At 42.3% G+C, this 16,579-nt stretch overlaps 1 protein-coding gene across 6 annotated transcripts in view; it reads right to left on the bottom strand.

Annotated features, from left to right (window-relative positions):
* Nucleotides 1-16,579, bottom strand: part of qkia (QKI, KH domain containing, RNA binding a) — a 72,053-nt gene that overhangs the window by 32,735 nt on the left and 22,739 nt on the right. For all 6 annotated transcript variants that reach the window (XM_080041850.1, XM_080041853.1, XM_080041849.1 and 3 more), the window contains exons 2-3: nucleotides 12,898-13,040; nucleotides 2,400-2,516 (exon numbers count right to left, since the gene is read on the bottom strand). In XM_080041850.1, the coding sequence (XP_079897976.1) occupies nucleotides 2,400-2,516; nucleotides 12,898-13,040 (260 nt within the window). The remainder of the gene's footprint in view (nucleotides 1-2,399; nucleotides 2,517-12,897; nucleotides 13,041-16,579) is intronic.

The following is a 16,579-nucleotide window of genomic DNA, read 5'->3' as shown; positions in this document are numbered from 1 at the left end:
CTTTGAGTAATAAAACAATTTCATAGTGGAGAGGAGTGAATAAAGGGGATCAGGACATTCCTAATTATAAGCATTATCTTTGGTCTCCGCTTTTCACTTTTCTCCTTGATCCGATTAACGTCTTCTCTTGCCATTGTTATTTATTCTACTGTCCTCCTCTCTCTCTCTCTCCTTCAGACTCTGGCTTGACGTTCTCCCACTCTGCATAGCTCCAGTGAGCCGACTCCCCGCCAGGCAGTGTGGCCCCGGCACGGAGCAACCAGCTGAATTATTGAGAGCATAAAAACGCTGCCGCTAATGGATCCTGAATAAACACACTGGCTTAAGCTGCTCCCGCGGCTTCCTCTGACTGCCACGGGGCATCAAGTTGAAAATACTGAGGGGTGTGAGGATGCAGTGACTGGAGGCTATACGGCTGAGGCTTTGTCTGGGGTTGAGCCACAGTTATGACACTCTCAGCCCATCCAAAAGATTTAGAGGTAGAGGGGAGCAAACCTGATAGCGATTCTTGTGATTTATTAACAGTGAGCGCTGAAAAGGGGGGAAACGGCCACATCATTGGGTGTGTTTTTTTTTTTTTTTTCATCGTCTTTTCCTCGGCTTAACCATACATTATGGTAAATATCTAAACCAGACAGACAGTGTACTCCAGGGTAAGGGATAGACAGGGACAATTGACAGCTACATCAAGTAAAGCCGTGTGTAGAATGCTGCCAAAATAATGTAATTGTACAGATATGTGCATACAGCTCCGTCTGCAGCCTTCATATTCTTTTCCCATTTACTTCAAACCTTCAATAAACCACCATTTAAGTAGCAGTCATGCCTATTATGAAACATTTTTTTTGGATCCCATATCAAAACACTGAGAATATAATTTCCTGCTCGTCTGTATTTTCAATAAATGCTCAACTGACTGGACCTTTTTTTTAAGTCTTCAAATCTTATATTGTACCATCACTACAACAGTAATTCAGTTTTAAGATGGTAAGTGATGACGAATGTAGTAATCATAACAGTTATGTAATGTGCTCAGATGAACGTAAAGTATATGTGTCGGTTTTTATACATGCTGAAACGTGTTTCCCTCCTGTTGAGCTACTTCACAGAAAAAAACATAGCAGAGTGTCTTCACCTTTCTCTGTGAGACACACTGAGAGATAGGAATTAACATACAAATGGCTGAGCCATTTAAAACGTTGGCCCTGCAGCAAACTGGATCTTCTAAGATTATGACTCAGCTGAAAATCTGTGAATATCTATGTATATGAAACCTGTTTCTGTTCTGGTGCACTGTGGACTGTGTTTGTGCAAGTGTTTGTATAGAGGAGGTGATTAAAATGAAAGAAAAATATGTATACTGTATATTAATAATCACAATTTTGACTTGTAAATGCATTGTAGTATAGCGCCAACTGGCAAAACAGATCAACTGGGATCTACAGACAAAAGGTTGCGATTAAAATACAAAGATGCAACTCCAAAAAATGTCACGCAATGAAGAAAAACTAAAATAAAACAGGAAAACAAGCCGAAAGCAGCCATTATAGCACGCCTGAACCCCATGGGCAAAACATGCACAGATGCTTCAAATACCACAGTTTTCAAAACCGTCAATTTGTCCTCACAGTAACTTCAAAGTACATCAGCAAACCTGATCTGACACACTTTGGCAGCCCTTAGGGAGTCATGTAAGCATGAAGCATTCAAAGCTCAGGTTTTTCTTGTTTAATCATCTGCTTTAGCTGCATTATATGCTGTATCAAAATGTAAGATGTAGGCAGCTGAAATATGCTGTGAGTCAACTTTGGAGGCTAAGAAGACACACTGATGCAAAGTTGCCCTAATAGCTGTGCAACGCAGGACAACAACAACACATGGTCTGACTTGTATCAACATTATTTTGCAACAGTTTGCGAGTCTGGTTTTAAAATGGTTTATATGTGGCTGTTAAAAGATATTTCATCATATTGTTTGGAAAATTGTAAGTTCTCCCCATGAGTTTAAGGATAGACACACAACAGTAGCCTTTTATGTCTCCAACCTCAGCTCAGTAGGTCCAGAAATAGAGGCAGCCCCTGGCCTTAACTGTCCGCTTTACTACTGCCTTCTGTACTTTCCACTGCACAGCATTTTGCAAACAGCCCTATCAAATATCAGAATGCAGCCACCAGGCATCAACCAAGTGTGTGTCTGCCTCATGTTGCTACAGGGCTGGTGGTTTGTTTTTGTTCCAAAACAGTCCCATTTTCGCATTATTGTGTAAATCAAAGAAAGAAGTGAGTTATAAATAGTTGTAGGATTTTTTTGGGTAATCTTAACAAATGAGTGCCAAGTGTGTTTAATGCGTTTTTAAATCGCTTTATTATAAAATGACACATCCACGCTGATGAGCTTACCTTCTTCTTGTCTCTCATGGAGCTCTTGCCTCGCACCATGATTTTGCATCCCGTCTCTGCTTCCAGCTGTTTGGCTGTGAGTCCCCGAGGGCCAAGGATTCTCCCCACAAAGTTATACTGCAGATACAGAGACAGAAATAAACCAGTCAGACATATAAATTCCCTTTGCGTCAAGACGTCAGTTTATGATATCAGACCGCCTTTAAATTCAAAGAGCAAAGTTCATCCTGAATTTGCTCAACACAGGACAATTGGTCTCTTGAGGACAAATAAAAGTTATATGAAATGAAATGAAAATTGGCAGTATTATGTATATATGCAAATAGATACACAAAGAGAAACAAACATACACACAGATTCAGCTATCCATGGGCTTCTATGGAGCATGACATCAGCTTTGCTGAATATCATGCCGCATCGAGTGCACAGCACAACATACATATGCACGTTTCTTTCTGCCTTTCTAGTACAAACAAATGTGGCCCCCCAGTTGGCCGTGCTTTCTCGCGTGCAACATTGGCAAATTAGCATAGATTGGGGTTTGTTTCTCCACAACATGGTAACAAGAGTATTCAAATGTAACACAGGCTTCTTAAAGATTATTTTCACAAAATGTTTTTCCTGTTGTCAGTTGTTTTTCAGCTTTGCTTGATTTCCAATCCAAGGGCCAAAGTGTCTGCCTTTCCCTTATTTCAATTACCGACCCAAGGCAAGTACATGTAAAATAAGAATAGAGTAAACTGGGTGGGAATGGTGGGTAGGAAGGAAACAAGGAGAAAATGAGGTGGACGGGAGTTGTACGGCGAGGTTTTGTAAGTGACACATTTCTTATCAAGGCACCTTTTCACTGCTGTGTGGCTTTGGAGCTTTGTACAGAAAAGGAAAAAGGTATTTAGGGACATAATCCTCCTCCACTTGAAACTGGCTTCTAATGGGATAAGGGGAAAATGTGTTGAAATAATCCAACACAATTTTCAGCCAAAGTAAAAACAGAAAGAAAGGAGGAGAGCAGGGGAGAGAGGGAGCACAGTGACACATACAAAAAAAGAGGCAAACAAACCAACCGTGGTTAAACAGCGGCTGATGCTGAACATGAGTCGTAAGAGATGTCTGAGTCTGACACTATTGAATTTATACATTTTTTACTCCCACAAAAATTTCCAAAACTGAAATATTAAATAAAGGCTCACTGGCAAAGTGGAGAGCTTTCCTTGAGAAGCACAAATGCTCGTCTCTTGAACTGCTAACATTGTTGCTGGTGCATTCAATGTTTAAACTCAGTCAAATCTGCTTACGCACTCCACCGCATCAATGCCACTGCAAAATCCAAAACACCATCAAAGAAGTCAAATTTAATTACAAAGGGATTACAAATGAACATTGTGATGAGTGTATTTACCCTAAACTACATTAACAAACATTAGTGTGGATGATCAAAACCTCCAGGCTGTAGCTTTCTTTGTCCGAGTGACTGGAAGGAAGGACACACCCTGTGATGCTAAAGTCTCCGAGGATGCTCATAGCATTCAGCTACACTGGCTTCATGCGTGTTTCTCTATCACAATTCAACCGTTTGTCTCAGTGAAACAAATGAAGGAAACTGGTGCAGGGGCTATTGGTGAGAGACTGCGCCTAGTAAAGGATGCAGCGGTACCAGTCCCCTGAGCTGATGGCTTGCTTCCGGCACACACACACACACACACACACGCACGCACGCACGCACACACACACACACACACAACCAAGGAGCACGGGAGAGAGCTGTCTGTCTGAATCACAGTACCCGCTACTGACAAGGGTGAACCCCAAATCGCCTCTAACCTACAAACACAGAAGCTACAGCGACAGTGTAAGGTTGTACTTCTATACAGCCTAGTAATGCACTGCCAAGCTAGCTGTCCTTTAGCACCCACAGCTACAGGTTTGAACAAAAAGTGTCTTCATTTCCTGTCAGATAGGACGTGTGGCAGTTTAACAGGCTAAAACATCCTCCGTCAGATCAAATCCCATCAGATTTATACACTATGAATATATTAAACAAATACAGAAGTTTATTTTCAGATCCAGCTCTAGATGTCAAATAGACAAGAGAAGGGCAAAAAGTGCAGCTGATTCTAAACACACAAGGTAGCCCCCCCCCCCTCCTAAAAAGAGACAGAAAGACATATTTTATTCTCTGCACTTCTTTTTACTTTGTTGCTAATGCCACCCTCTCTTTGACAGCAGAAGTGCTTTCTCTGAGGACATGAATATGTTGATAACGATTGGGCTTGACAGTGAGCGGGGCCGGGTGGAAAGAAAGCTCGAGAGATATATAAAGAGAGAAAAGGTTAGAGATGATGACACAATAGGAGCTAATGTTCCTTATGTCTTGTATTGCCAGTGCTAGGAGAGCCAACACACTGCCACCACATTTTTCTTTCTTACAGTTTTCCCCACTCTAGATGTGGAACTCAACTTAACTGCAAGGGTGCTCAAAGGTAAAGGGTTAGGGCAGGCCGTAACAACTGTGTGGCTCAGGTTTTATTGCCATCACCCCCCATGGAGTAAAGACTTGTGAGTGTTTACTGGGTTTACTAGTGTCAGATGTATTTTAAATGATGACAGAGGCATTTGCACAAAGTCACACAAACATGTTGGTCTGGCAAAGCAGTTACCACCAGTCTCATTCAGACACACACCCTATGTTTATGTATCCGCTTCAAGCATCTCCATCACAAATTGTTAATAATGTCACAAGCAATAACATCTCATGTTAATTAAACATTGCATTTTGTTAGTGTTACTCTACTGGGGGAGAAAATGATGCAAAAATCATCTGAGTGATGGAATGCAGCCCAATTCTAGCTGGGGCGAATGGCTCCTCTCTTCTCCCTGGCTTCCTGCACTGCACCGAGGGGCTTTTTGTTGTCATTCTTCTCATGGATGTTGATATGTTGTTAGAAAAAGGCGACCTCCATTTTAAGGCAGTGGAATGTAGAGACAATGGGAAGCCAAGCGGGTGAGTTATCAGAAGGGTGCAGGGCCATTCAGCCTGCCAGGAACTCCACTCAGCAGCAGGATGAATACAGTGTCCTCACTGCCAAATACACCATCCGCTCTTCACCTCAACTATCCAGCCTCCACACAAAACTAAAAAAAGATACTTTTCATCTTTTATATTCCTGCAGGTACATCAGCTCCACTGGCTCCCTACACTGAAATAATAATAAAAAACTCACGTCTAGGGAAACACCATGGCTTTTTGGCTGGATTTCCTAAGCTCTGCAAAGCAGGCTGTAGTGACAGACATTTTGGGGGAAATTTAACAGGCTTTAAAGAATACATATGTGTTTAAGGATTATTATTGTTACGATTATAATCACTAATAGTTACATATTCACATTGTTTGATCCCGCCCAACGACTTAACAAAAAAAAATCTGGTGTTAAACAAAATAAATATGTACAAGTAGTAGCTCTGTTTAACTCTTTTGCCTCTCATTTTAAGTTTTTCAAACAAAACACAAATACAGAGAAGCGCACACTGCATAAATAAACAGTTTGTGTGCAAAACACAGAAAGACAGACAGACACGTTACACATACATCCAAAGCCCCCTTATGGACAAGGGCTTACACTAACATTAAAGGGCCTTTGTTTAGACCCGGTTATCGCTACTCCACAGGCGGGTTTTATGTTGTGAGCATATCTACGCCCATGCCGATGTGTGTCTATGAGCGAGAGTGTGTGTGTGTAACCACGGTGTACGAGTGAACTTGCAGACACCCTCGGCAACCAGGAGCTGATTGTCACATGGGGTTGTGTGCTTGTGTGCATTGTTTTTTTGTGTGTGTGAACAACTGAGAAACAACAGTAATTCCAACAACAGTGTTCAGAGAAGCAGAACAATTGTGAATGTTGACGGCGTTTGTTTGTGGTGGTTGGGAGACAGGAAATGAGATCATGCTGAGGGCTCTGGCTGTGTGAGCATGGAGCTTATCGAAGAGCAAGGCCCGAGCCGCGAGGAGAATACCAATCAGTTATTATACGGCCTCGTCGCGCTTATGGAAATGAGGGAAAAGTTAAGTTCATTCAGCGCTTTGTATCAAGGCAAGGTGGATTCTGTGGTTACACCAGGCACGGACTTCTCTCCCCCGTCTTTATGTCTCCTTATTTTATCATTCGTCCTCTCACTCTGGATACCCTCCCTTACGTTGTGCAACCTCTCATACCAAAGTAATAAGTAACCATGTATCACAGCTAAAACTCCCTTTTTCCTCATACCCAAGATAACTTGGCAGTCTATGGAGGCTTCACAGAGGGCACACTGCTCTTTAGTTGCTAAAACACATACTTCCATAACTCCTCATTTTTTTAATGTATCCATTCATAGCTTGTGGAAACTGAGCAGGCTTCCTTTTCCTCCTTGTCTTATTACACAGGATCTTGCCCTTCCTCTTCTGCATATAATCTGTCATCCTCCTGTAGTGCATGGGTCTCTCACACAGCGCAAATCAATGTTTCTCCCTGACCACATATGACCTCCCTTGCCACCCACCCAGCTGGCTGTCTCAGCCTTTTATCACTTCAGGGTGTAAAAGGTTCCATCATTCAATTAATCCATCTTGCATACTTTTGCATTGTGGACCAATTCACACAACCCACACCAAACACAGCTCTAAAATACCCTTTTCCTCACAGTAAAAAATAAATATGGAAATTGGTAGAAGACAGGTGCCTAATGTAAAGCGTTTTGCATGCTTGATCTTACAGGAGGGACAGCGGAGGTGAGGCGGGGGCAATGAAGGAGTAGAAATTTGACTTAAGATTACAATGGTGACATTTTCGCCTCAAAGCCCTATAGACTTCAAAGCTCTCTATTCCGCACACCCAGCATTTAGCGCATAAACCGTGGCTCCTTTGATAATTCTGTTTGGGTTTATTTCGGGGTTGCAGGCTGGGTAGAAATACAGAGCAGAAAAGACTGAGATTGGAAGAGGAAAGATTGACGTCGGCTGGTAGTCTTGAAGACGTCAAAGTGTGTGTTTAGATAAGTGAGCTGCAGTAAAAGAAAATAGTTATTAAAATGTAGATACTGAACAACATTTAATAAAAAGACCCTTGCCAAATTTGTGTAAGTGTGATCATTAAATTAATGTGTGAGAGTATTAATACTGTTCTGAATTCTTTTTTTTTTCTTCAAACAAAACACATTTAGATTGATATTTGTCTAAAATTCTGCATCAGCCTATGGACAGAGACACTGTATAATAAAGCAACATTATGTCCCTGGTGAAGCTTTTGATCCCTGTGTGGTCAGCCTGCCTCCTTTGTCCATTATTCTCTGTTTTCACCTCTCGGCTTAACTCAGCTTACAAGCTAGTATGCAAGCGATCACTGTCATTTCTGCAGTTATAAATACAAACCAAACGGCTTACATGTGTTGCTCCATCGTCATGTCAACTGAACTGACTAAAACAAATAGAGTGCTCTCTGTTTAAATTATGCTTGTAATTACTTTCCTCATCAAAACAGCCAACTAGAAAAACCAATCCATTCGTCAAATCATAATCAACTCCACGCATGGCTGGCTAGCTAGCTCAAGATTTTCAGACTGCTCCACTCTGCTGCTCCCTCAGTGAGGTGAGGTGTGGGACAGTACATTTCCAGGACTGGTAATGACTTAAGGGGGTCAGAAGGATATCAGGAGCTTGGCATGATAAGTGATGACACCCTCTTGGGAACAGAGCTTAATGACTTTTCCCCGTGCAGGGAACTGGGCTGCTATGGCCTGGGCAATTTGACTGCAGCGAAACAGAAAAAGGTCCAAGGCAGTCTCGTGGTCCTGATTTATGCATTGCAGTCGAAGCGAAGCATCGTCGGGTTAAGAAGCTAATGTGTACACACCCTCTCCAAAACCTGACAAACAGCGGACATGTAAACATGTAATAGCATGTCGTAGTACAATAAAAAAGCACTTTATAAGCTGTGCGTCATTCTTTAATATCTTAATAACCTCTGAGTAGGAGTCATGAAAGGGCAGAATACATGTAATCCTAATGGATGGCAATGAAGAACAAAAATAATCCATAAATGTATGTATTGTAAGTGTTAGTAGTTATGATTTCATGATATCTATGGATACCTTTACTATTCTTTTATCAGCTTTTTTTTTTTTTTTTTACTTGAAGAGAGCACCATGTAAAATATAAATGTCTGAGACAAGGCAAAGTTGATGAGCACCTTTTTCCTAGCTTTAATACTTTGATAAAAAAAATTAAATAAATAATCAATGTATCTGTCTCCAACAACTGAGTGCAGTATATTGATCAATTCATCAAGTCATTTTCAGTGTTCAATTGGATTCATTAGCCTTCAATACACAGACTAATAACCAAAACATGTAGAAATGCAGAGGGATCAAACATCTGTTCCTCCGAGGATATTTAGTGTGGAGACGACAGGTGGAGTGGAAGAGTAAGAATGGGGGGAGGGGTGGGGGGGTTAAAAGGATTCCATTACTGCAGCAAACAACCTTTAGTACCATGGAAAATCCCAAACAGACAAACGCTAATGCCAGAGAAATACCAACATTCATAGCCGTTTTCAGTTCACAGACCTTTGTAAACAGTTCAGACAATCCTGTTGGCAATAACTAACATCTACATGAGGGTCCATTTCATACGTGTCAGCACAGCATAAGTATTGTCCATGTGTGCATGCGTTTATTTTCACTTCTGAGCACTTCTCTATGACCCAGTCACCTGCCCAACACCCCAGCTAACAGTTGGCAAATACAAAGAATAAAGTGGAGACAGAGACACCCTTAAAAGACATGTCACACATCCTATCAGATGCCTGAAGGTTAACGGAAATGACATGCTGAGCTGTCAGTCAGCTGGCTATCAGTGTGTGTGTGTGTGTGTGTGTGTGTGTGTGTGTGTGCGAGAGAGAGAGAGAGAGCGCATGTGCTTGGGAGAGAAGCGGAGCCACAGATAGCGTTTAATTGAAGGTTGAAGTTATCAGATAGCCTGCGACTCAGCTGTCAGTCAAGACGCAGTCACCGCGGTGACGCTTCACAGCGCTCTGCACCACTGACGACATCGGGAAATGGCTGACTTTGAAGAACGGCGAGGGAGCGGGTAGACAGACACACCGGCAGACAGAGTGATAGAGACACAGGGCCTACACACAAACACGTTTACAGACAGATGTGGGGGACACACAGGCCAGAAGAGGGACACACTTAAGGGAATTAGAGTAGAGGTAATGCTGGCAATGCAAGTTATTTTGGTAGAATTGACATGCTGCACTGCATCCAGGCACCAGGACAATCTAATTATCTACCGGTGAAACGAGAGCAGGGGACAGGTAGAAGAGACATAAAGCCTCATAAGCAAGTGTGACCTCGGCATGAGGATATGGCGGCTAAACGTACGTTTTTCAATGAAAGTGGAAACAGTGGCAGGAGGCAAGTGGATGGCAGGTGTCCCACAAAATCAAGCCAAGTGTGGAAAGAAGGAATAGATAGGGGAAATATATTACGAAAGCTGACAAATTTTCCGTGGCAGGTGAGCTGATGCCAAACACACAAAGCAGAAACTTGGAAATCCTTTCCTGCTTTCTTCGGAGAGCCTAGAATTACATCGGAGACACACTTACACGCGCACACACACACACACACACACACACACACACACACACACACACACACACACACAGGCACACACACAGACACAGACAGGTCTTCTCAATGGAGGGAATCTTGGAAATCAGACGGAAATATGAGCGGGGGGAAAATATTCCCAAGACTAATAATTTTCTTTTTCTGTTTCCTTCACTTTAAGCGGTGGGCAGATGGGGATAGGAAGTGAGATTTGTTTTCCCCTCTCTCTATCAATTCTTTCCGCTCTTCCTTTTCAATCTTATCCTACATCATCTCCCCTCTTACACCATTAATAAACAATTCCACCACTTGTCCTCCTTGAAAACACTGACTGGATATAGACACTGTAGCTCACTCTCAATATTCAAACTATGGAGTCACAAAACAAACTACATTCTACGTCACGGTTGAACACACAGTAGCGCAATTGGCTGCTGTTCAAATAATGAAATCCCAAAGTTCATTCTCTCGAAATTGCAAAAGCTGTGAAAGCAGCAGGGAAAACAAGTCCAGGGAAGGGAATCGCCTGCATAACTTATTACAAGCTACACTGGCACACTGGGTGTTTCATGTGCATGCAATGGTCGCTTTGATGGCCAGCTCTGCAGAAATCTTAAAACACATGGACATCAATTGTGTGTGTGCTGTTTAGTGTAAGTAGTGGAAAACTGTTCTTGCACATACAATTTGTTGCAGACAGGTATATTTCTGAGAACAGGAGCGGCAGAAGTAGAAAAAAAATCCATTAAGAGCTGCCGCTGATTTCCCCTGGTTGCAATCATCACATCTATATATAACAAGGCTATCGGGCATTTTCCTTGTTGCCTTCAGACTTAATGACCACACTTGGTGGAAGGGGTGTGCATGTGTGTGTACCAAAATAACAGAGTGAAAAAAAAGTGAAGTATGTGCCATTTTTGCAACACCATGAATGTGTATTTGTCTTGCACCTCCTTAATGTGCATGTTAGTGTGTGTATAAATGTGTCATTAAGGTCATCAGTGAGTCATCTCGGCCACCAGGGGGAAGCCTAATTAATTTAGTAGCTTTCACGGCAGCTCATAAACACAAGTTATAGCCCTGTTTTTAGCAGAGCAGCATAACACATCAAGGGTCATCTGAGGATGCCGCACTTTTAATAGCTTGTGTGTGTGTGTTTGTCATTCCATTAGTGTCTTTACAGCCACAGGTTGTAACCAACCTCTGCCTCCCTCTTCTATAAAATTGTATTTGGCCATTTACAGAATTAGCACAAACACACAATAGGCTAATTTTTCTAGTAATGAAAAACATAACTAGACAGGCAATAAGGGTTGTCGCTTTATATCTTTAAATAGCATGCTATCCAGAGAATATCAGATTGCACATTAAAATTAAATAATTGGCTTTAAAAAAAAAACTAATTTGACAATGATAATTCTGACCAGACAATTAAACTGCAACTATCCATTGAGACAGGGTCAGTCGTACTACACACATACAGTTTCCCTTTAATGGTAGACGTCTATGCATGTTATTTTCGGTTTCAAATTTTACAGCACACGAGTACATGCTATGTATGCATTAATTATGTCAGACAGGTGTGGTTTTACCCTTACACTGAACTTTGCAACTAAATAAATATCACGCCAAGATATATGATAATTATTGAAAAATTAAGCAATTGGCAGTGGCACGCGAAAAACTGCACCAAGTCCTGGACCTACAGATGAAAAGGTGAAAGGAGTATGAGTTCAAAGGGCTGGGGTCTAATCTTAGGGTCAGCTGGAGCTAAGATGATTCCAGCAAGTCCCTGGTGCGTTTTATCAATTTTGTGAGGGGGGAAATGCAATCCACGCCTGGCTGGGCCCTGCCCTGCGCTACAGTGTCTCTTATCCCTCGTTGCCTCCCTCCATTAATTTCCTCACTGCAGGCTACAGGGATTACGTAGAGAGAGAAACGTCGCTCCTCAAGACGTAACACGACCGTTCATGTGTGTGCTGACGATTACCATGAGGACAGGGAGTAGGCTGACTGGATGTGGTCAAAAGTTAAAACACACACACACACACAATAATAAAAACACATACACAGCTGTCCTTCGCCAGACAACGCCTTATACCGACTCCTCTCTTTAGTAAAGCCAACATCATCATTCTTTAAAGATGTGTGTGTGTGTGTGTGTGTGTGTGTGTGTTCGGTTCACATGCATGTAAATGTGTGTCTTTCAATCTGAGAAAATACGTTTATGCCGCCGTTCTCACCAATGTGAGTGGTAAATCCAAAAGGATTGTTGAATTGTGGTTTACTTTTCATGACACTCCTCTCAATCTACTCAACTCTCCGTCTCAGCACTGATCTACCGCTGAGTAGGCTCATAAACATCCCAGCATGCCATGTTTTCCCCAGACCAGGACCAATTTAGACTGCTACCTGATATAGCTTCAGCGGCAGTCGGTTAACAACTAGGTTCACATACTACAAGACCAGCAACTATTGTTGCTAAACTAAAACTAAGAAGAACAAAGTCAAGAGTTGTGTGTTCAACGACTATAAATGAACAAGAAAATGGAGCTAAGAGTGGAGCGCATGAGAAATGAGCAAGAAGGTACAACAGGAGGAATGAGAGAGGGGTCCTGCTATGTCCTCAGCGTGACAGATTGCTCAACTATCCGCAGCTGTCATTCCAGGGATGACGTACCACAAAGACGGCCAAAGGCAAGACAACCAACGCCTGTATGTGTGGATCATGTATATGTCCACATATATAAAGAATGTCATCTGGTCAGAGCTGCCTATTAAGCTGTTGATAGAAACACTGGCTTTAGCTAAAGGTTCCATAGTGTGAGAGAAGTGTAAAGGTGCTACTTACATCGGGGTATTCTTTGACAGGCACAAAGAGTTTTTCCTGCAGGTGAACGATGGGTCCCATAGCTTCAGGCAGCTCCAGAGGGTGTCTCTCCACAAGGCCATTCACTGAGTCGCTGTACATGTCTTTACGCACTCTGTTGATCTCTGAAAACACACAAACATGTGCACCGGGGTAAGCCACTGAACAACAATAGCACAATCAAACCTTTTTGAAGTAAACATTTGAGCAATTTGAGTATTTGATATATCACCATCATATTGATTTTGCCTTCTAAGCAGAGGCTTAATGTAGCATATAAATCTTTGTTGAAACAAAACAAAGAAAACACACACGTCAGTTTACTTGTATTATTTGTCATTAATTGACAAACAGTTGTGTAAGCCTGTATTTGGAGAGTACACTAAAAATGATCAAAGCCTCCCAGTGTACAAAGACAGCTAAGCATGGATACATCCTATTATCTGTAAGAAAACGGGATTTTTCTTAACAGAACAGATTAAAAAAGGTGCAGTGTTTTTGTGTTTAAATAACTATATATGCAAAAGTATTGTGCAGCATTATTTAGGGGGTTAATGCCACCGTCTTATTTTCTGCTTGGTACTCCCCAGTGGCTGTTTCCTAATAGAGTAGCCTGTGCAAGCAGCTGGGCAGGTGGAGAGAAAAGACGCAGAGAATCGCTCAGGCTCAGGGTACATGCCTTCAGATCTGATCCCTCTGTCAGATAAAACTAATGGACCCCTCTCACACACACGCTCATACACACACACACACTCGCCTCTTAATTCCCCACACACCCCACTTTGACTGCCCCTAATCTCACACTCTCACTCACACACACACACACACACGCACGTAGAGAAATGCTATGCAGGTTGAGAAAAACAGCATTCATTCATCCTGACCAGCCTGTGTGTCTGTGTGTGTAAACCCGTGTGTGTGTCCCAGTTGGATGGGGAGCGACGGCTGCAGTAATAACACCCCATAATAGGGGACACACACACCGGTCACACTCTCTAGATTCTCACGTTTGCCATCACTATAGAAACAGTCATGCCATTGCCGAACTGAAAAGTTTAAATCAGCAGTAAAGGGTATGGAAACCGGATCATAAACGAGGCATCTGCAAGGACAAATTTCTTAAGTTGGAGTGTGAAACAGCTGACACAAAATTGTAGGGCTGGTGAGGCCACAAGGAATGGTGTGTGAGTGGAGCGGAGTGGGGGCGGGTGGTAGGCACTATTTCCATCTCTCATGAAACTTTCAGGCAGTTGGGGAGCTCTATATTAAACCCCAGCTGGGATAACCTGACACTCAACTATTGATGCCCTCGGTAGACCCTGCCTGACCTCTAAGCCTTGATCTTACACTCAAGCTAAAAATTGGAACGTCGGCCTAAATTATATTGAATAATTCTACATTTTTACTTATACAGTCTATGATTTTCACCTATTTTAAAAAAAAAGATGGGAAAATGAAAACACTACAAAAACACAAAAGGGATTTAGCCGTGGAATTCATTTGAGGGGATTTCACAACAAAGCTGAAATAGGATATTGTAGTTGACAGACTAAAACAAAGTGTGATTGATGGACTCACAGACACTGACAAGCAAACATATAAACATCTGGCCTTCAGCTGTGTGGACAACACCTGCGGGACACATCGCAAGGAACCGTGCAAACAAGCCAGCCAGGAGACCGGGCCTGGAGCAACTCCTTCTCAAAACAACATGACCTCAGCGCTCCATGGTCCACTCCCAGCCCTCTCTAAAGATGAATTCATTCTAGTGGTATTCAGTCCAGAGGAGAGATTACATCAGTCTAAAAACCAACAACAGCACACACACAGACACACGCTTTGAGTATGAACGGAGGGGATTGCCAGTGACATCATACAGGGAGGAGATCAGGAAAGCATAACATGGAGAGAATATTAAAAAAACGGGGGGTTAATTATTTGAGTGTATTGTGTGTCAAAAATAAACCTCAGGTCCATGAAACTTGAGGATGATGGCCGGGTATTTATCTCAAAGCCATAAATATAACCTGCCCTGTAACTCCTCGACAGATATTGCAAAACCTATCCCAGCTTGATCATTCATTGATAATATTTCTGGAAATGATAAGGTCAAAACTGAATTGTATGACATTGTATAAAACATGATGTCCTCATGCCGACTATAAATCTTAGAACTGTACTTGCCGAGTCAGTCTCTTCAAGCTAACATTAACTAACACAGAAGCGCTATTTAACAGGCCAATGGTGGGTTAAGCATGAGTGTAGTAGGAGCCATTAATGACGGGTAAAAGAGGGAGCCAATGTTCTGTAGGTTAGGAAATCAATTCTCTGGACAACATACCTAACAACAAAAACAAATGCTACGTGCAAGCAAGAACGTTCATCCTTCAGATAACATTATAAAATAAAAAAAGAAGGTTGCACATGTGACAATGTTACCCAACTACCACTGGCAGCACCCACCTCCTCATTCTAATTCTATTTCCTCTTGCCGAAATGCCACATTAACATAAGGGGGCCGTGCTGGGCCATCAGTGGAGACGTGCGGCATTTGACAACCTCTAATTTCAGTGCGGCGAGTGTTTTTCTGAAACGCCGCGCTCACCTAAAAATTACCCCCTGCCTTGCCACGGCCGACAAAATCATTTGTCTAGCTGTCCACCCTGGCACAAATGGTTGATTTTGTAAGAAAGAAACACAAAGGGGAGGGAGACTGAGGAAAACCATCTTGGAGGAAACAGACACAAGAGGAGGAAAAAAGAAAAGGGCAATGAGCTTAAGTAAAATAAATGCTCTCAAATGAGAACTGTTCTTTAACTTTCTTGGCATGAGATGGCAAGCATTTGTACTGGCTTTAACGGCTATGAGAGGCAGTAACGAATCCCCTGTTACTCTCCCCTCAGACATCTCTCAGCTCAGTGTCCGTCATGCACAACCTGACTCAGCAAACCACACACACATAAAAAGCATTTTCTGTCTCAGCTGTCCATTTACCTGTGGCTGCACACGCACACAAACGCACACCCAGGAAGAGATCAAAATCTCTCCATTTAGTGTTTTCTGTCAAGAAGAAACAAAAGTCAACCTTGAGATTTGTTGGAGGGCAGAGAGGGAGAGAGGTTTGATGAAACAAAGACAGGGGAATGGGAGAATTATAAGCACAATGCTGAGACAGCAGAGTGCAGTTGTGTTCTCCCTGACTTGCACTGCACTTTTCTACCTCAATGTACGTCTAAGCACTTTTCATTGTATTAATCTTTTTCTTTTGTTTCTCTCAATATCTGCCCTTTCTACTCAAACATGCAGTGAAGAAAGAAAATGTCACAGGCTGCGGCTGTGGATCTATATGCCCTTTGTAAGCTCAATTAAAGACATTGCTTCTCCTCATCGTCGTGGTGATCTTGGCAATGGGGACAGATGAGTACCTAAAGTGAAGGATGTTGAGGTGTGTATCCACTCACTGGCCTTTTCGGTAGCTTTCAACCACTTCCCCTACAGTGAGTCACACCGTTTCAAATCGCGTTTTCGATTTGAAATCAATTAATTGTTCAGTCCTTATACCTAGCAAAGAGTAAGACTCTTCACACTAAGCCCTTTCTCTCAGCTCTTGCCATTGCCACAAATGGTTGTTTAGCTGCAGACTATGAGAAAAAGTTGCTTAGAC

The sequence above is a fragment of the Ammodytes marinus genome (genome assembly GCF_949987685.1).
Source record: "Ammodytes marinus genome assembly, chromosome: 15".
NCBI classification, from domain to species: domain Eukaryota; kingdom Metazoa; phylum Chordata; class Actinopteri; order Uranoscopiformes; family Ammodytidae; genus Ammodytes; species Ammodytes marinus.
This window is presented reverse-complemented; position numbering and strand designations above follow the sequence as displayed.